Below are 19695 nucleotides of genomic sequence, written 5' to 3'. Positions count from 1 at the left end.
AACAAGGAGAGAGCAAGGACTCACCCTGAATTAACAAACATCATTTACAAGACATATAGGAGTGAAATATAGGCTGCCAAGTTTCAAAATAGCCTTTACATCATATAATATATGTGTAAGTCGCAAGTTACTCGTTGTTCATCATAGAATGTATGTTGTAGTTTACAGGTTAAGTGATGCCTGACAGGCTAAAATCAATCAGTAAGTATCCAAGTAATTACCACCGATGCAAATTTATCAACATACACACAAACTTTTAAGACACCTTACTGACATTTCTACAGCTTGAGCTGTGGCTTACAATTGACAGATCAAATTTGATAAACCCAAATCTTTATTTTTATCTTATTCTTACCAAACTTTAAAAATGTTTGAAAAAGTAAAAATTCAATGTTTATCTTGTCTTCATTAATGAAAAGAAGTTTAGATAACTACATTCTATTTTGAAAATCAAAAGCTTCAACATGTTTGTGCAAAACTATAAAATTATTGACAATCACTAGTTTGGAACAAAAGTATATTTCTTATATATTTGTTGCACTTAATGACAAATTCTTGCAGATTGGTCTTAAAAACTGTTGTTACCACTGCTTTGTGGTAGTAAGGGAAAATCCAAATTCAGGAGATGACAGGCATTTACAACTCCCACTGAGAACAGGCTAATAGAAAAGGATATGCAAGTAGATATACTGTCTCCAAGTCTTGGACACAGGACCTGGATATGGAATAAGGCATAGCATTCAAGAGTACTGTGGAAACTAAATTGTAAATATAAATAAATGAAAGCTAGTAATTATAATAGTCATTAAACATATTTTGTAGCTTCCATTTGTATGCATCTAATGAAGAATTCTCTTTAACCAAAATCCTACTTGGAGGAAACTAGCTCAGATATTTCAAAAATTTTGTTTACAAACTTTTACTCTCAAATATTTTACACATAGCTATACCTGAGGTGAGGAGTTTTTTCAGTAAAAAGGTCAACAGCTGCCAGATGAAACATGGATCAAGAAGCCTTGCCTCAGACAACCCATCTGAATAATGATGCACAAGCATTTCAATAATTTGACTATACTTCAATTAAGGGAATGTCAGCCTGGTGTACAGATAGATTATCATTATTCTGAAAAATTACTTTGATAGTTTACTCTGTAACAAAATAAGTGACAGTTGCAGCCCCATATCTATGCATAACTATATGAAAAATGAAGGCCACTGGAATGAGCCAGCATTTGAGGCTCCTTGTCAGACTCATGGGTGTACTGCTTCACCACATCAATGAAGGGACATTCAAATTTCTATGACAGGTGTAACTTTGCCTAGTTGGGAAAGTTATGTTTATGAAGATATCCCTCAGTCATTAATACAACAAGTATATCAGGAACAATAGTAAAAAAAATTTAAATGATATTAAACAAGTAATACATTATAGATACTTTAATTTTTTTTACATTTCAATGTATGTTGTTCAAAGATGTGCAATCAAGAATTGTTCCTTCATAAAAAAAGTAACTGGTATAGATTGGTACCCTCTATCTTGGAAAGTCCCTCCAATAGAAAGAACAATCAATTTATCAGTTAGAAGCATCTGCCTTTTTCCATGCATCTTAAAAACAGAATTAAAAGGGTCAGAGTTGAGGACTGGGGGATCACTTCCTCAGAAATTTCATTGCTACAATGAGGCCAGACATGATGTTTTGTACCATTAAGTTCTCCTTAATGGGGAGATATGACTGGTAAACATATAGGAAGGTGAAGGGTATGTACAGAACATAGTAAGTTGGAGTGATATCTCAAGAGGCTATTCTGATTAAATTTCAGTAATGACTGCTGTTTCAAGACAATAATGGCAAATGATTTTTGTCTGCTACATGATGTGTGTTGGTAGGGATCACTCTCTCTGTACAAGGGTTTTATAGAAAACCATTCTTCTACCCAGTCATAATTCTTAAATATTTGAAGTTGAATAATGAAATAAAACCAAAAAATGGTGTTCATTGTTCTGCCTTTTGGGTTGTTACTACTACAATTATGGATGTTTCTTTCTACAGCAATTCCTATCAGCCTTTCTGCATTGATATGTGGCAATTTTGGAGCTGAAAACTACTGGCCTTTCTTATCTACCAAAGCACTGGGACAAAGCTGAAAACCCTCCACCAAAGTTATTGAGTTTGCCATGTACTGGAGAAGGAAACACTGAAAAGAAAAAGCCCAATGAATGTTCATGCTCAACACAATTCCTGTTAGTTAGTTTGATTTACGGCAGAAATCCTTGTGATGTGTGTGCTCCTTGTCAGTCCGCTGACACTTGCACTAATGACCATTGGGTTAGGAGTTCAATATCTATGAGTTCCAGTTATTTGGAAATGTCTCATAACAATTGAATGCTTTACAATTCTTTTATCATAAAAATATAAAATAAAAAGATGCATGTTGATAAAAATTACACTATTATCTTTATGAAGGCTATAACTCAGACCACCAGAAATCTCTAATTCACAATAATACAGTACACTGTCCTCCCTCTCACCAGTAGTTCCAATGTTGGGCCAAGAGTCAATACTTTCCAGTTCTACAGCAAAGAAGAAAGACTTCCTGTCTTACATGAACATGTATTTGATTGTGCTTCAAGATCCCAGTGGTAAGGCAAGAGTGCAGTGCTTCTCCCATTCAATCTTTGTGAGGAAAAGGGCTCCTTTAATGGTCCCAATGACACGTCATCCTAAAAAAGGGGAGAGAGAGAGAAAAAAAATTCTGTATTATGAAATTTATCCAAGCAAACACCTATACATCTTACAGAAAAACTGCATGATGTGAAATAAATATACAACATACAAATGAATAGTAGGTGTACAATTACACAGAATTTAATATACAAAATAAGAGCATATATGCTAACTGAGTGAAAATTCTTTGATGCTTTTCACTGTAAGTTAAGAGACAAACTTTTTGTTTTAATTTTGGACTACGAACAAACAACACTGCAAACACTGTCCAATGATTTAAGAAGATTCAATTCACAAATACAGGCACTCTCCAATTCATGAATATGAGTTGTTACAAACAGGAAGCCTGGCTAATGAGCAATCCTGAGCCACCTGTACACTGTATCATGCCAAATGTGATGATTACACACACACTCACACAAGACTATAAGATATGAGTTGTTGTGTGGCTCTTGTGATGCAATATGTGATGTGGCTGGAAGTGATAAGGATTGCTGAGTGATTAAGTGTACTATGAGCTGTTGTGTTGGGTGGCTGGTATGATGAGCCCTAATGTCCATGATGTGGGTGGTATGATGTGTGGTGTGGTGCAGCTGAGTGTTGTGTGTGGCATGGTGCGAAGGGTGAGATGTAAGCTGTGATGTGGCTTGATGTAATGCTGGTTGTGGTGTGGCTATGTGTAATGTGGCTTCATGTGGTGTGACTGACTGTAATCAAACTTGTTTTGTGGCCAGTTGTGGTGGGATGTGATATAACTCTGGCTGAAACTGCCTTGGAAAACATCCAGTCACTTTATCCATAAAATAAAGATGCACAATTTTGTTTACACTGCCACATTACCTCATCTTACAGACAAAACACACTCACACAGTGCTAAGCTATGTCACTAGCAGAAATAATAATTTTTGTACTTTTAATATCATGAGTTTATCATTATAACTTCATATTAAAGCAAACTAGAAACTCAAGAGGGTAATGAACAGCCAAAATAATAATAAAAAAACTACTTATAATTTTCCAAGTTTGAAATGGATAAAAAAAAAAAAAAAAAAAAAAAGTATATATATATATATGTATATATATATATATATATATATATATATATATATATATATATATATATATATATATATATATATATATATATATATATATATATATATATATATATATATATATATATATATATATATATATATATATATATATATATATATATATATATATATATATATATATATATATATATATATATATATATATATATATATATATATATATATATATATATATATATATATATATATATATATATATATATATATATATATATATATATATATATATATATATATATATATATATATATATATATATATATATATATATATATATATATATATATATATATATATATATATATATATATATATATATATATATATATATATATATATATATATATATATATATATATATATATATATATATATATATATATATATATATATATATATATATATATATATATATATATATATATATATATATATATATATATATATATATATATATATATATATATATATATATATATATATATATATATATATATATATATATATATATATATATATATATATATATATATATATATATATATATATATATATATATATATATATATATATATATATATATATATATATATATATATATATATATATATATATATATATATATATATATATATATATATATATATATATATATATATATATATATATATATATATATATATATATATATATATATATATATATATATATATATATATATATATATATATATATATATATATATATATATATATATATATATATATATATATATATATATATATATATATATATATATATATATATATATATATATATATATATATATATATATATATATATATATATATATATATATATATATATATATATATATATATATATATATATATATATATATATATATATATATATATATATATATATATATATATATATATATATATATATATATATATATATATATATATATATATATATATATATATATATATATATATATATATATATATATATATATATATATATATATATATATATATATATATATATATATATATATATATATATATATATATATATATATATATATATATATATATATATATATATATATATATATATATATATATATATATATATATATATATATATATATATATATATATATATATATATATATATATATATATATATATATATATATATATATATATATATATATATATATATATATATAAATTTCAATTAATCTATCTTCCAAAAACACACTACCTGGTAATGATGGCAGGTGAAAACAATGATTGGGTCTAAGAAACCATGTGCTTTCGACCACGAATCTTGTTAATGAGGTTGCAGATTTTGAGAGCAGGTCCCAACTTCAGACCCATGTACTTCATCATCATGTCACTATTCAGTAGCAGCAGTGCTTTCCCATCTATCTCCTGCAATGCAAAATTTAATTCAACATTTTCTTCTATCTTACAAACTTTAAAACAGAAATATTAAGAAACAACTTAAATGTCTTACAGGTTTCGTATCTCTCTCTTTATATATATATATATATATATATATATATATATATATATATATATATATATATATATATATATATATATATATATATATGCAAGAGGATCACTGACCATGAGAAACAAAATCATTAGGAAAAATAGGGGGCCCTCTTAAGTGACAGTTCCCAAGAGACTGCCTAAAGGACAGTCAGAGAAGGGATGGTGGGTGTCTTGAAACCTCCGTCTTTAAAAAGAGTTCAAAAGAGGAAAAAATACAGAAGAAAACATGGATGTTCAGAATTAAAAAAAAAAAAAAAAAAACTCTAACTCTTTCATTAGAGAAGTGGAGAGGGGTAAGGGAAGGAAGTCTTGTGCAACAAGGCCATATGATGGGAGGCATGCAGTTAGCAAGAGCAGAAGAGCCATTACCATGAAATTAGCAGTAGAGATGTAACACTGCAATGACAATAGAGAGGGTGAAGACAAACAGTTAGAGGTGAGAAATTGATAAGAGAAAAAGTTTTTGGTTCCACCATGTCTAAATGAATGGTAAGAATGGAATCCCAATACATGTGAAACATACTGCATACATAGACAGATAAGGCTCTTTTACACTTAGCAATGGAGGGTGAGTAAAATTGGCAGAGAAAACTCAGATTGGCTAGCTTCACAGAAGCTAATTTAACTAAAGAAGAGATGAAGTTCCCATTTTAGATTACAGCAGTACTTAAAGATATGAACTACCTGAGATACAAGTTTTTTTTACATATGAGCTACAATTTGGTCCGCTTTATGTTTTGAGACATGAGCAAAATCTTGAGATACGAGTTGTGCTCAAGGATGTTGGTGCTAGTCAGTGGCTCAGCACATCAGTCAAGTCTCAGCTAAGCTAATATCTACATGTTTCCTTCAGATCTCGTGCAGTGTGTTTGTTCTTTCATCATTTTCACACGGTTTACTTCCTTTTTTTTTTCTCTTTTTTTTTAAGAAAGTGCAGTTTTAAGTTATGTTTAATGTTTAGATTTGAATGATGCCTGCATCCCTTCTTCCCTCTCTGCTCTTCCTCTACCATTCCCTCCAATTTGCCAAAATTGGAGTGAATGGGGTAAGAACACTAAATAAACTTTTACTTTATTTTGTATATTTTTATGCATTGATAGAGTATACATGTATACATATCTGAAAAATCAAAACAAATTTCTCCCATCTCTGCTTACCTCCTCCACTGATGCTTATCACCGAAGGGGGAATGATGTAAACAAACCTCCATAGTGGTGGCAGCGCAGCCTCTATCCCTCTCTCTCTGTCTTTCTCTCTTGCCTACCTAAAACTTCATTTATTCTATGAATAATGTTTACAGGGTCGTCAACGAGCTCTTCTTAGAGCAGCCAGTCTTTTGTGGGTGGCTATATTTGTACACTCCAGCTGATCGCCAGATACAAGTGAGGGTGAGGATGCGGTGGGATAACGCTCCGTGGAATACACCACTCCGAGATAAATATACTACTCTATAAAAGCAGGTTATCTATTTATATTCTCTTTTGTTATGTATTACTGTTTCTATACAATAATTATTATTTACAAATACTTTTTCTTACTTAAAAACAAATAAAAAGATTGGGGTGCTCTTTTTAAGGATTAATGGCATTTTGATGCAAATTAAACTCACATCTAAAGGTACCACTATATAAGCAAAGGATAGACCAAGGATATTCAATGTAGAATAGCCAGACAGATGACCTGATAGATGCAGGAAATGAGTTTTGAGACAATGAACAATATCATTTGCTCTGACTTAAAAAAATATTTTTAGAGAGATCAGAAGTTAGCCATTCTATGGCTTTGTGGCATGAATTGTTTATTTCCTGAAGAGCTAGAAGTTAGTGAAACTCTGATAGAGATATAAAGTGTCAACTCACATGTCTCCTGAAAAGATCGGCATGGCTAGCTAAAGCTGGATCTGTGGCAGCAATGTGTGAAATGACCTCCTCCACTGTCCACTCAGCTGGATCCCCACGTGGCCGAGGGCTGTGGCCAGGATCACTCGCTGAGGAGGGGGAAGGCTCTGTGTGGGACGGGAAAAGGAATGTAATACCAATTCATTATATGTAACAACTGACTTTACAGAAGCACTTCATCACAATAACAGGACTTATGTATCATAGGAATTACTCCATGACATGCTCACCTTGCAAAGTGGGCTTGGACACTTTGGTAGGGGTGGCGTCACTGGGTGGCGATGGAGCTGGCCGCTTGACGCCTGTTGTCACCTGCTGGGCTGCCTCTTGTTCTGACACACACAAAAAAAATCAAATAAAATAAAATAAATAAATAAATGAATAAATAAATAAAAATAAATAAATAAATAAAAAATGGTGATAAAATCTAAAACATTGACAACAATTTCCTTTGCATCAAGTCTGATATATTCTGTAACTTAACCGAAGCTATACTATGACAAAATAGCAAGTGGTGCATACCTCTCTTGAACTGTGCAGGACTCTGACGGGCACACTTGGTACACTGACTGATGGGATGCTGAGTGTAGAAGTTTTCACAACACATCAGGTCTTCAAACAATGTCTCCAGGGCACTCCAGAAGTCTTCCACCTTCTCCAGGGAAGGGAGTCTATGTGTCTCAGGAGTCCCTTCAATACTTGCTGCATTTGCAAAATTTGGAAGATTAAAGTTATCTTATAAGCACAAGCCATGTAGTAAATACTAGAAAATTCTAATTGAGTCATGATTCCAGTACAGTCATTCTTAAGTGTAAAGTTGTAAAAATGAAGCATAACCAATCATATAGCTAGCAGGCAAAGAAAATAAATAAGAAAGATTGTAGGAGTGAAACATTATATAAAGGCTTAGGGCAGAAGACCAGTGTGTAAGGTAGCACATAGGCTTACATTTTATGATGACTTTCCCGGTGCCCTGAGGTAGGAGGGACGTAACTGTCCTGGGGTCGGGGGCAGCATCCACCAGCGCCTGGATGGATTCCCGCACCACTCGGTTGAGGCTGCCCGGCCCAAACTGTAGTGGCAGCTCTCCCACCCGGCTGTTGTCCAGGTAAGGGCCACAGGTGCAGCCATGGTTGACATACACCACCACTGAGGAACACAGAAAAGGAGATGAATTAATTCACAGCAGCAGCAAAACAAATGACTCAACACATCTTTGTGGGAAACTATACTTTTTAATATCTCTTACACATCTTCCCTTCCTCAGCTTCTTATTATGCAATCTTGTGCTTCGACTGGCATATTCTTCTCTCAGGATCAGATACTCATTGTCCACTTGGTCCATTCCGTTTATCAATTTATAAACTTGTATGAGATCCCCTCTGCTCCAATGTTGGAAGATCCATTGCCTTTAGTCTCTCCTCATGTCATCCATTCAAGTTCTGGGACCATTCTTGTAGCCATTTTTTGTAGTCTCTCCAGCTTCCTTATGTGTTTCTTTTTGTGAGGGGTCCACACTACTCCTGCGTATTCCAATATGGGTTTTATTATAGTACTTATCAGTTTCTTCATCATTTTTTTGTCCATGTAGTGAAATGCTATTCCAATATTCCTTAGCAAATTGTATGTCTCTCTGAAAATTCTATCAATATGGCTTGCCGGTTGATTATTTTCTTCCATCGTCACTCCCAAATCCTTTTCCTTTTTTACTTTCTCCAGTTCTACTCCATCTCCCATCTTATAGATTCCCACTGGTCGTCTTTCACTCTTTCCCATTTCCATGACATGGCTTTTGTCCACATTGAATTCCATCTCCCACTTTTTACTCCATTCCCAGATCTTATTTAGGTCTTCTTGCAGTATTTCACAATCCTCTTTTTGCTTTATAACTCTGCACAGTTTTGCATCGTCCAAACAGATTTATGTAGCTCTTCACTCCTTCTGGCATGTCATTTATATAAATGAGAAAAAGTATTGGCGCCAATACTGACCCCTGTGGCACTCCGCTTTCTACTGCTCTCCACTTGGACTTCATATCTTTGACTACCGTCCTTATTTCTCTCCCCCTCAAATAATTTTCCATCCATCTCAATGTGTTTCCTTTTAAACCACCCTTCTCCTCTAATTTCCACAGTAACCTTGCATGTGGCACTTTATCAAATGCCTTTTTTAAATCCAAGTAAATACAATCAACCCATCCCTCTCTCTCTTGTACCCTATCAACTATTCTAGAGTAGAAACTCAGTAAATTTGTTACACACGACCGACCTTTTCTAAAGCCAAATTGGCTATTTGATAATAATTTGTTGTCTTCAAGGAACTTGATCCATTGTTTCTTTATTACTCTTTCACACATCTTACATATTACACTAGTTAGTGATACTGGTCTGTAATTTAGAGGTTCTTCCTTCCTTCTGCTCTTATATATGGGAACCACCTCAGCTCTTTTCCATTCCACTGGTACTGTTCCATATTCTATTGAGCATTTTATGATGTTGTATATAGGACTTACCAGTTCTTCCCTACATGTGTATTTACCTAGTTGTAGTTTTACAGGGCCTGGGCTTTATGCTCGTGTGGCCCCGTCTCCATATCTACACTTATCCAATCTTACTTTAAAAGTATGCACACTCGTTGCAGACACTACTTCTTCATTTAAACTGTTCCACGTCTCAATACATCTTTGCGGGAAACTATATTTTTTAACATCTCTCAGACATCTTCCTTTTCTCAGCTTTTTACTATGCGATCTTGTGCTTCGAATGTCATATTCTTCTCTCAGGATCAGTTTCTCATTATCCACTTGGTCCATTCCGTTGATCAATTTAAAAACTTGTATCAGGTCTCCTCTCTCCCTTCTTTGTTCCAGGGTTGGTAGATCCATAGATCTCTCCTCATATGTCATCCCTTCAAATTCTGGAACCATTCTTGTAGCCATTTTTTGTAGTCTCTCCAATTTCCTTTATGTGTTTCTTTTTATAAGGGGTCCACACTACTCCTGCATATTCCAATCTGGGTCTTATTAAAGTACTTATCAATTTCTTCATCATTTCTTTGTCCATGTGGTGAAATGCTACTCCAATATTCCTTAGCAAATTATGTGTGTGTGTGTGTGTGTGTGTGTGTGTGTGTGTGTGTGTGTGTGTGTGTTTACACACACACATATATATATATATATATATATATATATATATATATATATATATATATATATATATATATATATATATATGAGAGAGAGAGAGAGAGAGAGAGAGAGAGAGAGAGAGAGAGAGAGAGAGAGAGAGAGAGAGAGAGAGAGAGAGAAACATTTCCACCAGACAAGTCATGGAGGAAAGAGAGGGAAAAAAAAAAAAAAAAAATGAGGGATTTGTCATCGGTTCACATGATGAAGGTATCTATCTGCCAGTAATGATTTAAACACATTGGAGACAAAACGTACAAAAAAATTCAAAACACACAGCAGGAAGCAATTACAGCAATTCAAGTCTAGACTAGAGAAACTTGATAATATAAGAGACCAAAATAAGAGTTCATCTTTGTATGGGGAAGAGACTGACACCTCAGCAGAATCTCCCCTTCCCTCTGTTATAATATTGTTACCCTTGACTGGTGCCTCTTCTACAGGAAACATAAAAAAACCACTCACCTGAGGCACTTAGTTTATGAACTGTTGAGGTATCTGGTTCTGTGACTGTGATGCTGGGTGACTTCTGAGGTGGAGGAGGCTTGGTGGGATCTGCTCCTCCTCCTGGACTTGGGGAGCAGGGCAGTATCTTCTGGGAGGTGGAGATGAGGGGAGATTCTGGAGTCCTTGGGGTGGGTGGGCGTGAAGGAGAGCTACTTGACGAACTGATGGTGGGCGTAGCAGTGGTGGTGATAGCGGTGGGTGTGTCTGATGGTGCAGTGGTGGTGGTAGTGGTGGCGGTGGTGGAGGCAGGAGTGGCGGAGGTGCTGCCTTCAGAACCCACTGATCCTGCAGGGGGCTTGGAGGATGAAGGTGAGGATGAAGGAGGAGCATCTGGTGAAGTCACTGATGATGATGATAATGACTTGGATGCAGATGACTTACTTGAAGATGACGGCTTTATGGCTGACAGAGATGACGATGGGCTTGATGTACATGAGGATGACGATGACGACGTGGATGATGACGATGTGGAGGAGGATGATGATGATAATAGTGGTTTGGTGTGTAACAACTGTTTAGACAAGGCTGAGGTTGGTTTTTGCTGAGGTGATGGCTTGGTGGCAGCAGCAGGCTGCAGCGGCGTCTTGCCTGTGGACGAATTCTGTGTGGACTTAGCAGCAGGTGAAGCCTGGTGGGGTGGATCAGGGCTGCTTGGGGGTGGAGAGGAGGATCGCTGCCTGTTCCGTGGGGCAGGCTTGGTAGGGGAGGTGGGAGAGGAGAGAGGACTCTTCTCTGGCACTATCTCTGGAGACTTTGCTGATGCACCAGCCAGTGGAGGTGGGATGTTTAGCACCCGAGCCTTGTAGCGGCTGCTCGGAGGCCCCCCTGCACAGCAATACATGGAAGTGTACATTAGTGATAGTCAATGGCTTCCATTACTATAAGTCATCATCAATGGTTTCCTGCTATAATAACTACAATAAGCTAAGAAGTAATACTTATACATACACATCTGTCCAGGGGGCTGCAAAGGATGTCCAGACATGGCACACCAGCCTACAGGAAAAATGTCCCTTGAGTCGTAGCGACACCAGTAGTCAAAAGCTCCTCTCCATCCATCAAAGGTCACATGGATCATGTCTCCATTCACAGCTCCTGTACAGTGATGGAGTAGGCCACGTCAAAACATGAAACTACATAGTATAAAAACCTGCAACTTGATTGTAGTTTTCAAGAACCTTAAAAGATCACAATTCAAATCTTAATAATGTAAACAGCCAAAACTTTAAGCATTACTCACCAACAGTTGCTGCACAGATCAGCTGTGGATTCTTTTTGTCAACGGCCTCAAGCTTCATACCCACTTCAAAGTTATTTTTTGATGGTGTGGGAGGTTCAGAGCGGAAGATGTGTGGTGGGGAAACCTCAGCATTGTGCAGAGTCTTCAGAAGGAACATGGGCCATGAAGAGGCATTCATCCTGAATCCTGTTGAGAACAATATTTTCAAGTATATATCATGTCTCCAGAGCTTTTAATCCTCTACAATTATTCAAATCTTACCCAAATAACACTTTGCTAGCCATTTTCGAGAAAGTTGCAAAAAGTTCAAAATATAACCAAGCAGCAGGTGTAATATGCATGTAGTAATTATGCATCAGAAAGACTACAACACATCAAGGGCAGAGAATGGCCTAAATCTTTATGGCCATGTTGCCTGGCACTCCTTCCTTAGATTAGAAAAGATAAGATGCACAATATGTCAGATTTACAAAAGGAGGTCTCTGCCAAGGTCAGCAGTTGTTGAGAGATCCAGGGAGAATATTTTAGGCATGATACATTGGTAGTTAGCAGTAACGAAACATTATTCACTAAGGCAAGATAACACAATGGGAGCTGACCTAAAGGAGGCTGCAACATGCCGCCATGCTCTTCACAGTGACCCACGGGGTGGATCTCATTGTTGCAGTCCACCAGTCGCCAGAAGTCATTCTTGTTGTCTGAGCCATCCAGGCGGAGGCGGAGGCGTGGCCCAAGGGTTCCTACCACCGTGGCAATGCAGGTGGACGTCAAGTTTCGAGGGTCCAGCGCCTCCAGCTTCATGCCAATCTTAAACTCATTCTTGGGAGGGATTTTGTGCTGAAAATATTCAGAAACTCAAGTATGAAGAATTTTACATTACCTTTACTTAATATACTTTCTTAAAATTACCATTATCTTTATGGACTTGTCTATTAATATATCTCTCAGATGGCCTACTCCATTTGTGAGTGTCCTCAAAGAAGTTGGACACAGCATAAGAGCCTCTATCTCTCCCTATTCAAACATTCCCTCTTGCTTGTTCAACAGCTTGGACTCTGCTACTTCTGTAACATACAATCCTTTGTCCTATCCTTCCATCTTCTAAGTGGCTTTTCTCTCTTATTAGTGCCTCCAACTTTGCTCAGACATACTTTAAGGATGCCTTCTTACATTTTTTACACTCAGTCATAATAAATAAAAAATATCAGTCAGAAAAGAAAAAGACCTTCAAGGGAAATAAACTGCCATTAGTGTACATTTTTAATTAATCCTGATATCCTATATCAAGATACTTGTGACTCAAGTGATGTCTCAACTGTGACTCAAGAGATGTGGACAGTAACTCTATTACAGAAGCTTCCTCCACTAACTTGTGATTGGTCTTCCTCATATTACTATCCATTTGTCTATCTTGCTACCTCATCCTGGGTCTTTCAAGTTCATCTTCCAAATATTCATCATGTAAACTCTACATGTTTTTTTTTTTTTTTTTTTAATACCATGTGGGCTTTTCACGGGAATTTATGGGCTAAAGGAGATACTTTTTTTGGGGTACCTCCTATCTCAAAGCCCACCCGCTAGGAAATTGTTGCCCCAAGTGAGGAAGCCCAACCTACACTCGGACCATGGACAGGATTCAAACCTTGGAGATCCCTCGGACCCCAAAGCACGCATGGTTCCACTGTACCACGGCGACCCCTTTTTACCTGACCATGTCACATCACAACTATGACCTTCATTCTTATAACAAGACTTACAAACAAATAAATTCCTACATCAAAGGAGGGGAATGAAGAGTCCCATGATGTGCTTGCTGCTCACCTGTTTGAAGCACTTGGCAGGTGAGGGTACAGAGTTGGTCTCCAGCAGGTAGTCTTCCCACTTGAACTCAGCAGCTGCCTCTATCTGTGCCAAGGCTGCTGCACTCAGCCCACGCCCTGAAGTAAAAACCACCACCATGTACCAGCCTTGTGCTGCCTAACTACACACCCTGATTTATCCAGACCAGCACTGAGAGAACAATAGGAATTTTATCATACTAAGTAAGCATATGAAGCTTTGCAGATAAAACTAAGAGAATCTTTTAAAACAATCCCTTTTTGCTACTAAAGGGGAGAAATGCATTAAAACTAATAAGAAAAGCAGTATCATATATAACTATTGAAAGCTACAGATGAGCCACAATGTACTTCTACTAAGTTAAATTCAATATGGCATAAAGAAAGAATACATGAATTGAAGCATATGGCATGATGACTTTTTGGTTATCAGTTGAAATAGATGCATCCTTTTAGTGACAAGAATGATTTCAAACTGAAGTAAAGACAGAAAAGTATTAGTGAAAATAATCACTTTCCATTCCAAACTCAGGCTTCTGAAGGAACCTTCACCACAACTCTGACCAAATAAACTTAAAAGGATGTCCCCAGCTGGGATTAAATCAATTTCTGGTCTGGATGTGTCTTTATTTTGATTATCAAATTATGTAGAGTTGTACGCAAAGTCAATGATTAAATTATCAAATAACTTGATACATTATTTGAAATAATATAACATAAGCTAATATTTGCTGCATGCTCTACATAAAGGCATAATATAGTTAAAAGATATTTCACGAGATTATGAATGAAGTGTATAAACATGGTAAAAATACAGGCAATTCCACACAGCAGCAGCAATATCATAAAAGTCTAATCCTGCAAAGGTAAGCTGGAGACATTTAAACAGATAATAATGATGATGGCATAAGGCACTAGAAACTAAAGAGAGCTTAACTAACAGATCAGCTGGTTCAAGCAAGTACACCAGTGCTACCTCAAAAAACAACACCTTGTACACACATACCATCAAACAAACAAACTTCCATACACTGGCACACTGCAGCCACAGTTATGTGCAACAACTATCAGTGAAAATAACATGCCAACACCACAACTGGTGCCTCACCCATACTGCTCATTCCTAAGCAAGCTTTCATTTAACCTCAACCTTCCCAAACCGTTCATGACCACAATAAAGAAAAACAGCACAGCACCCTCACACCAAACACCCAAAATTTCAGAGACTAAGGCACATTCCTGGTTCTTGTGTCTCTTTACCTGATTTTGTACATTTCCCTACAGCGACCCATCAAGATCTGTCATATTTGAACTGGAAGACTTACCAGTCATGCCATCATGCATATTCATGCAAGGCTTTTAAAAGATGAATAGAAGATATCTTGAATATATACCATACTTAAGAAGCTCTAAGATAAAACACTAACTTAATAACCCTTACACACAAAGCTAGAGACATACAGCCTTTGGCAGTTAGCAGAGAAGAAACTTAAATGACTCATTAAAATTTGGCACTTAAGTAATAAGACATGCAAGTTTTCTATAAGTAATATCAGTAAATTATACTAATCATCTTTCATACTTTCAAACACACACCTCCTCCAACCTGCTCATATGGCCAGGCTCTCGCTCTAAAGCACTCATGTGCAGACGCAAGCACACAGGCACGCACGCACGCACGCACGCACGCACACGCACACACACACACACACACACACAGTCTCAGCAGCCTTACTTACAACCAGCTGACCCGGGCCTCCACCTCTCACACAACCAAACACCCTCCAATCTACCTTTCCTACCCGGGGCCACCTCAGCCAGGGCCTTCTCCGTGGGGGACACTCCGTTGCCTGAGGAGGGGGACATGCTAGAAGGTGGAGTGGTAGCCATGGAGGATACAGAGGAGGCCACGCCCACCTCTTCTTCCACCTCGGCCTGCTCCTTCTCCTTCTTGGCCCATGCCTTAAGGCACTCGTTGCTGCACAGTTCCCTCCTCCGGCCGCTCGTCGATTCACACTTGACTGGTGTCGTGCGGATCACATTGTCACAGTTGGCACAAGTCCCTTGCTGTAAAGGCACAAAATAGGCAAGTGATCCTTTAATACAAAATGTAGGTACACAAAATAAGAGTACCATAATGGGTAATGCATACACAAATGGCCTCACTAACTGCAAGTAGATTTCTCTGCCTTCCCTACCTTCATGAGAGCTTTCCTGTACTCTGAGAGGCACATTTCTGAGCAGAATTCCCGCTTGCCGGAGCTGGTCGGGAACACATACTTCAGCTGTGATTTGACCTCCGAGCACCAGGTACATGTTCGGGGGTTCTTGGGGGGCCGACCGGGACCTGTAGAGGTTAGCCAGCCATAGTGACACAGACTCTTCTTATTCAGCTCAACTTGCTTTATGGCAGTTTAACATTTTGTGAAATATTACACTATCACTAACTTTTAACAATCTAAATCAGTCTGATATAATTGGCAATTTTCAGCAATACTAGTACCAGCAAATTTCATGTCAACAAGAACCAGAGTTGTCAGTGTATGATCAAACCATAAATCACGACCAAAGCTCTATTCGCATAAAAAAAAAAAAAATCTTAATTTTATTGCAAAGTTTGTTTATTTAGAATGATCAGCAATAGTATTTTTACAACTCAAAACATAAGATAGTTTTAATATTACTTCCACATAAAGATCACCACCAACACTTAGTTTCCAACGTAGAACACATTCCTATGCAAATATTTAGTGATTTATATATCTACTCAATACTGGTCACATTATCTTAGATCACTGACATAAGACTGCAAGATATTCATGCTCACCTCTTCCTGGCGTTGGCATCTTGCTGCAGCTGTCTCAAAACCTTACATCACTGTCAAAACCTCCACCAAACCATCACTTCCTGCAACAATGAATACCACATGTTCAGTAAATACCGTACCAAGCTGTGATATTTGGTGACGTACACTCTGGCTGAGAATTTGATCACCTAAAGACATGCAAACATTGTACCATCATCTATCTCTGGATCATGCTTTCAACCACTGATCAGCCTATAAATTTGCCATTAGACATAGCTTCTTATTTTTGTCCTGTTTCATTAATTGCTAGGTGAATACAGACATAGAACAAACCCAACATATCTACAAAATAATCAAAAAATCTCACCATTGCTATTCCCACACTGCTGCCAAGACCTCAAACTCACAGTGGCTCAGTTAACAAGCTCTCACTGAAGCTAAGCCCACATTAGCTAACTGTACTGGCTCTTGCAGACACCAGAAGCTAACCCGGCAACTAAATTTACAAGCTCTCTCACAAATCACAACTGGTTCTGATAATGTTGTAGCGTTCAACCAGTGGAGGTGTCCCGGTAATCAGTTTACTAAGCACAAGAGCAAATATTAAACCAGTGCATCGTCTTAACTCCCGTGGTCGTGTCTGAGCGTCATGGAAATATCACATGGAATGAAGCAAAACTGTCATGTGCAAACTGTTACTCAATCCGGCAGCAACATACCTTACCTCACCACACGTTACCATTTTTCCTCACACATACCACTGAAATCCTTACTTGATCCGTGTACTAACTATAACTAATCATCAACAGTTCTTCGCTCTAGTTTCGCCAACATCACTTCCAAGGGCCTGGCGTTCGTGCAGATTTGAAATACCGCAATATTTCACAAGACAACTTCTACCTGCTAAAGTGACGAGACAGAGTAACAGGGAAGCCAAGTGATGAGTAAACCAGGTGAGTATACTGCCTCATACCACACCCTCACACTGCAGGGGCGTCAAAACCACACCAATCACTCTTACTGCAACAATTTTTTTCCTGATTCACCACAACATTGCACCACACTACACACCACACACCGCACACCACACCCGAGCCTACACCTGCACCGGCACACCACACAACACTGGTATGAGGCTCACCACACTCACCACAGTCACCAGCAAACACTGAAGTATAAGGTTCCCGCGGTATGAGTGTGCTTCCTCTCACTCCTCACTCTCCCTCACACACCTGCACTCCACCTGCCCCTCACTACACACCTGGCAGCCTGCTCACTCACGTCTCCTGGGCCGGGCACACACGCACACACGCCAAAGCTTCTCGTAACGGTCATAAAAATTCCCTAATGATAAAAACAACAAATAGCAGCCGCCATAGTGGTGTGTGGCGTCTGATGCTGAGCAGGGCACTCACGGAAAATGGCCGCCACTCTCACTCTGCAGGGAAAACTTAGCTATTCATGCGGCTCGGTGGGAAAAAGGACAGGGATTCAGTGTTGTGGTAATAGTGAAAAGAAGTTGAACAGTATATGACATTGAGGAAAGAAGAAATAGCCTTCCTGCTGGGCGCCGTGGACACTTTTATCATATTTATCTATTCTATTTAATGGTCCTGCCTCCACTCTGCCTTTATACACGTACCAGCAACTCAGTGAAGTAGTAGTAATAGTGAAAAATGTGAAAAATAAAACCTGAACAATATATGACAGTGGGAAAATAAGAATATCTCCCTGCTGGACACTGAGGACACTTTTACTTTTTTATCTATTCTATCAAATAATTCCTGCTAGTAACAACAGTTCGCTCTACCCAGACTGCATAGCTGCACCATTCCTTACAATCAATCGATCGTTCAACAGTTAACTGAAGAAAAGTACCGGTAGGGATTTACAAAGAGATGGGGATGAGATATAAGACAGTGGAAATACGTGCAATACTAAAGGGTATACAGTTGTCGGACTATTACAACTAAAAGTAATATTAGGTAGAGAAACCAAAAAGTTTATTTCTTCATGTTTTCTCTTTCAGAAAGGCGGAAAAGTGTTACAGGAAGCCTTTTAAAAAAAGAAAACTTTTGCTACAAATAAGCGAAACGAAGAAAGAAAAAGAAAGGATAAAAACGTATATAGCCAGTTGTAAGGAAAGTAAATTCGCCCTATCAAGTCAAGTCAAGGGAAAAGAAAGAAAAGAAATGGGATTAATAACGGACAAGGGGAGAATGATACAAATCATATGGAAAATAGATATGTACTATAAATATAAATTGAAAGGAGAACGAATGATTAAAAGAATAACACACACACAAAAAAAAAAAAAAAAAAAAAAAAACAGTAGAGGGAAATTATGTCACACGGAGCAAGATAACAAAACGATTTTTTGCAGATAACAAACTTGCAACACTATTTCTTCTTTATGTTTTCACACAGTTAATAGGAACGTGAACGGCCTTTTCTTATTTACTTATCATTTACTACTATTTACTTTTAACATACCCATGTCTATCATTTTATCTATATCCTCTTATTTTCTTCTTCAACATTACTGCAGCTTTGGAACAGAGTACAAGAATACATCATACAGTTAGAGAGAGAGAGAGAGAGAGAGAGAGAGAGAGAGAGAGAGAGAGAGAGCATATTATTCTTATTGTTATTATCATTCTATACATTGCAATATCCCAAGCTCACGAAGAAAACAACGCCAGAGGAACATCTTCATCCATTTTTAATTCTTTTAACCCTGTGGATACAATATATTTGTATCCACAGGGTAAAAAAAAAAAAAAAATATGAAAACATTATACACT

General features: G+C 36.7%; 1 protein-coding gene across 7 annotated transcripts in view; it reads right to left on the bottom strand.

The window, feature by feature from the left end:
* Positions 1 to 979: 979 nt before the first annotated feature.
* LOC123506914 (polycomb protein SCMH1-like) overlaps positions 980 to 19695 on the bottom strand; it is a 19847-nt gene continuing 1131 nt past the window's right edge. The window contains exons 1-15 of one of the 7 annotated variants that reach the window (XM_045259323.1): positions 18173 to 18311; positions 16913 to 16992; positions 16284 to 16432; positions 15879 to 16152; positions 14069 to 14184; positions 12847 to 13084; positions 12248 to 12433; positions 11956 to 12102; positions 10966 to 11832; positions 8265 to 8465; positions 7839 to 8018; positions 7547 to 7648; positions 7278 to 7423; positions 5120 to 5289; positions 980 to 2722 (exon numbers count right to left, since the gene is read on the bottom strand). In XM_045259323.1, coding sequence (XP_045115258.1) covers positions 5155 to 5289; positions 7278 to 7423; positions 7547 to 7648; positions 7839 to 8018; positions 8265 to 8465; positions 10966 to 11832; positions 11956 to 12102; positions 12248 to 12433; positions 12847 to 13084; positions 14069 to 14184; positions 15879 to 16152; positions 16284 to 16432; positions 16913 to 16931 — 2760 coding nt within the window. In that variant the 5' untranslated portion in view covers positions 16932 to 16992; positions 18173 to 18311 and the 3' untranslated portion in view covers positions 980 to 2722; positions 5120 to 5154. Of the gene's footprint in view, positions 2723 to 5119; positions 5290 to 7277; positions 7424 to 7546; positions 7649 to 7838; positions 8019 to 8264; positions 8466 to 10965; positions 11833 to 11955; positions 12103 to 12247; positions 12434 to 12846; positions 13085 to 14068; positions 14185 to 15878; positions 16153 to 16283; positions 16433 to 16912; positions 16993 to 17258; positions 17770 to 17791; positions 18013 to 18041; positions 18312 to 19695 lie in introns of those variants that run through there. The other 6 variants (XM_045259322.1, XM_045259321.1, XM_045259328.1 and 3 more) reach the window with 6 other exon arrangements.

This window comes from Portunus trituberculatus, chromosome 21 (assembly GCF_017591435.1).
Source record: "Portunus trituberculatus isolate SZX2019 chromosome 21, ASM1759143v1, whole genome shotgun sequence".
Classification (NCBI taxonomy): domain Eukaryota; kingdom Metazoa; phylum Arthropoda; class Malacostraca; order Decapoda; family Portunidae; genus Portunus; species Portunus trituberculatus.
The sequence above is the reverse complement of the archived record's forward strand: the minus strand, read 5'-3'. Positions and strand labels throughout refer to the sequence as shown.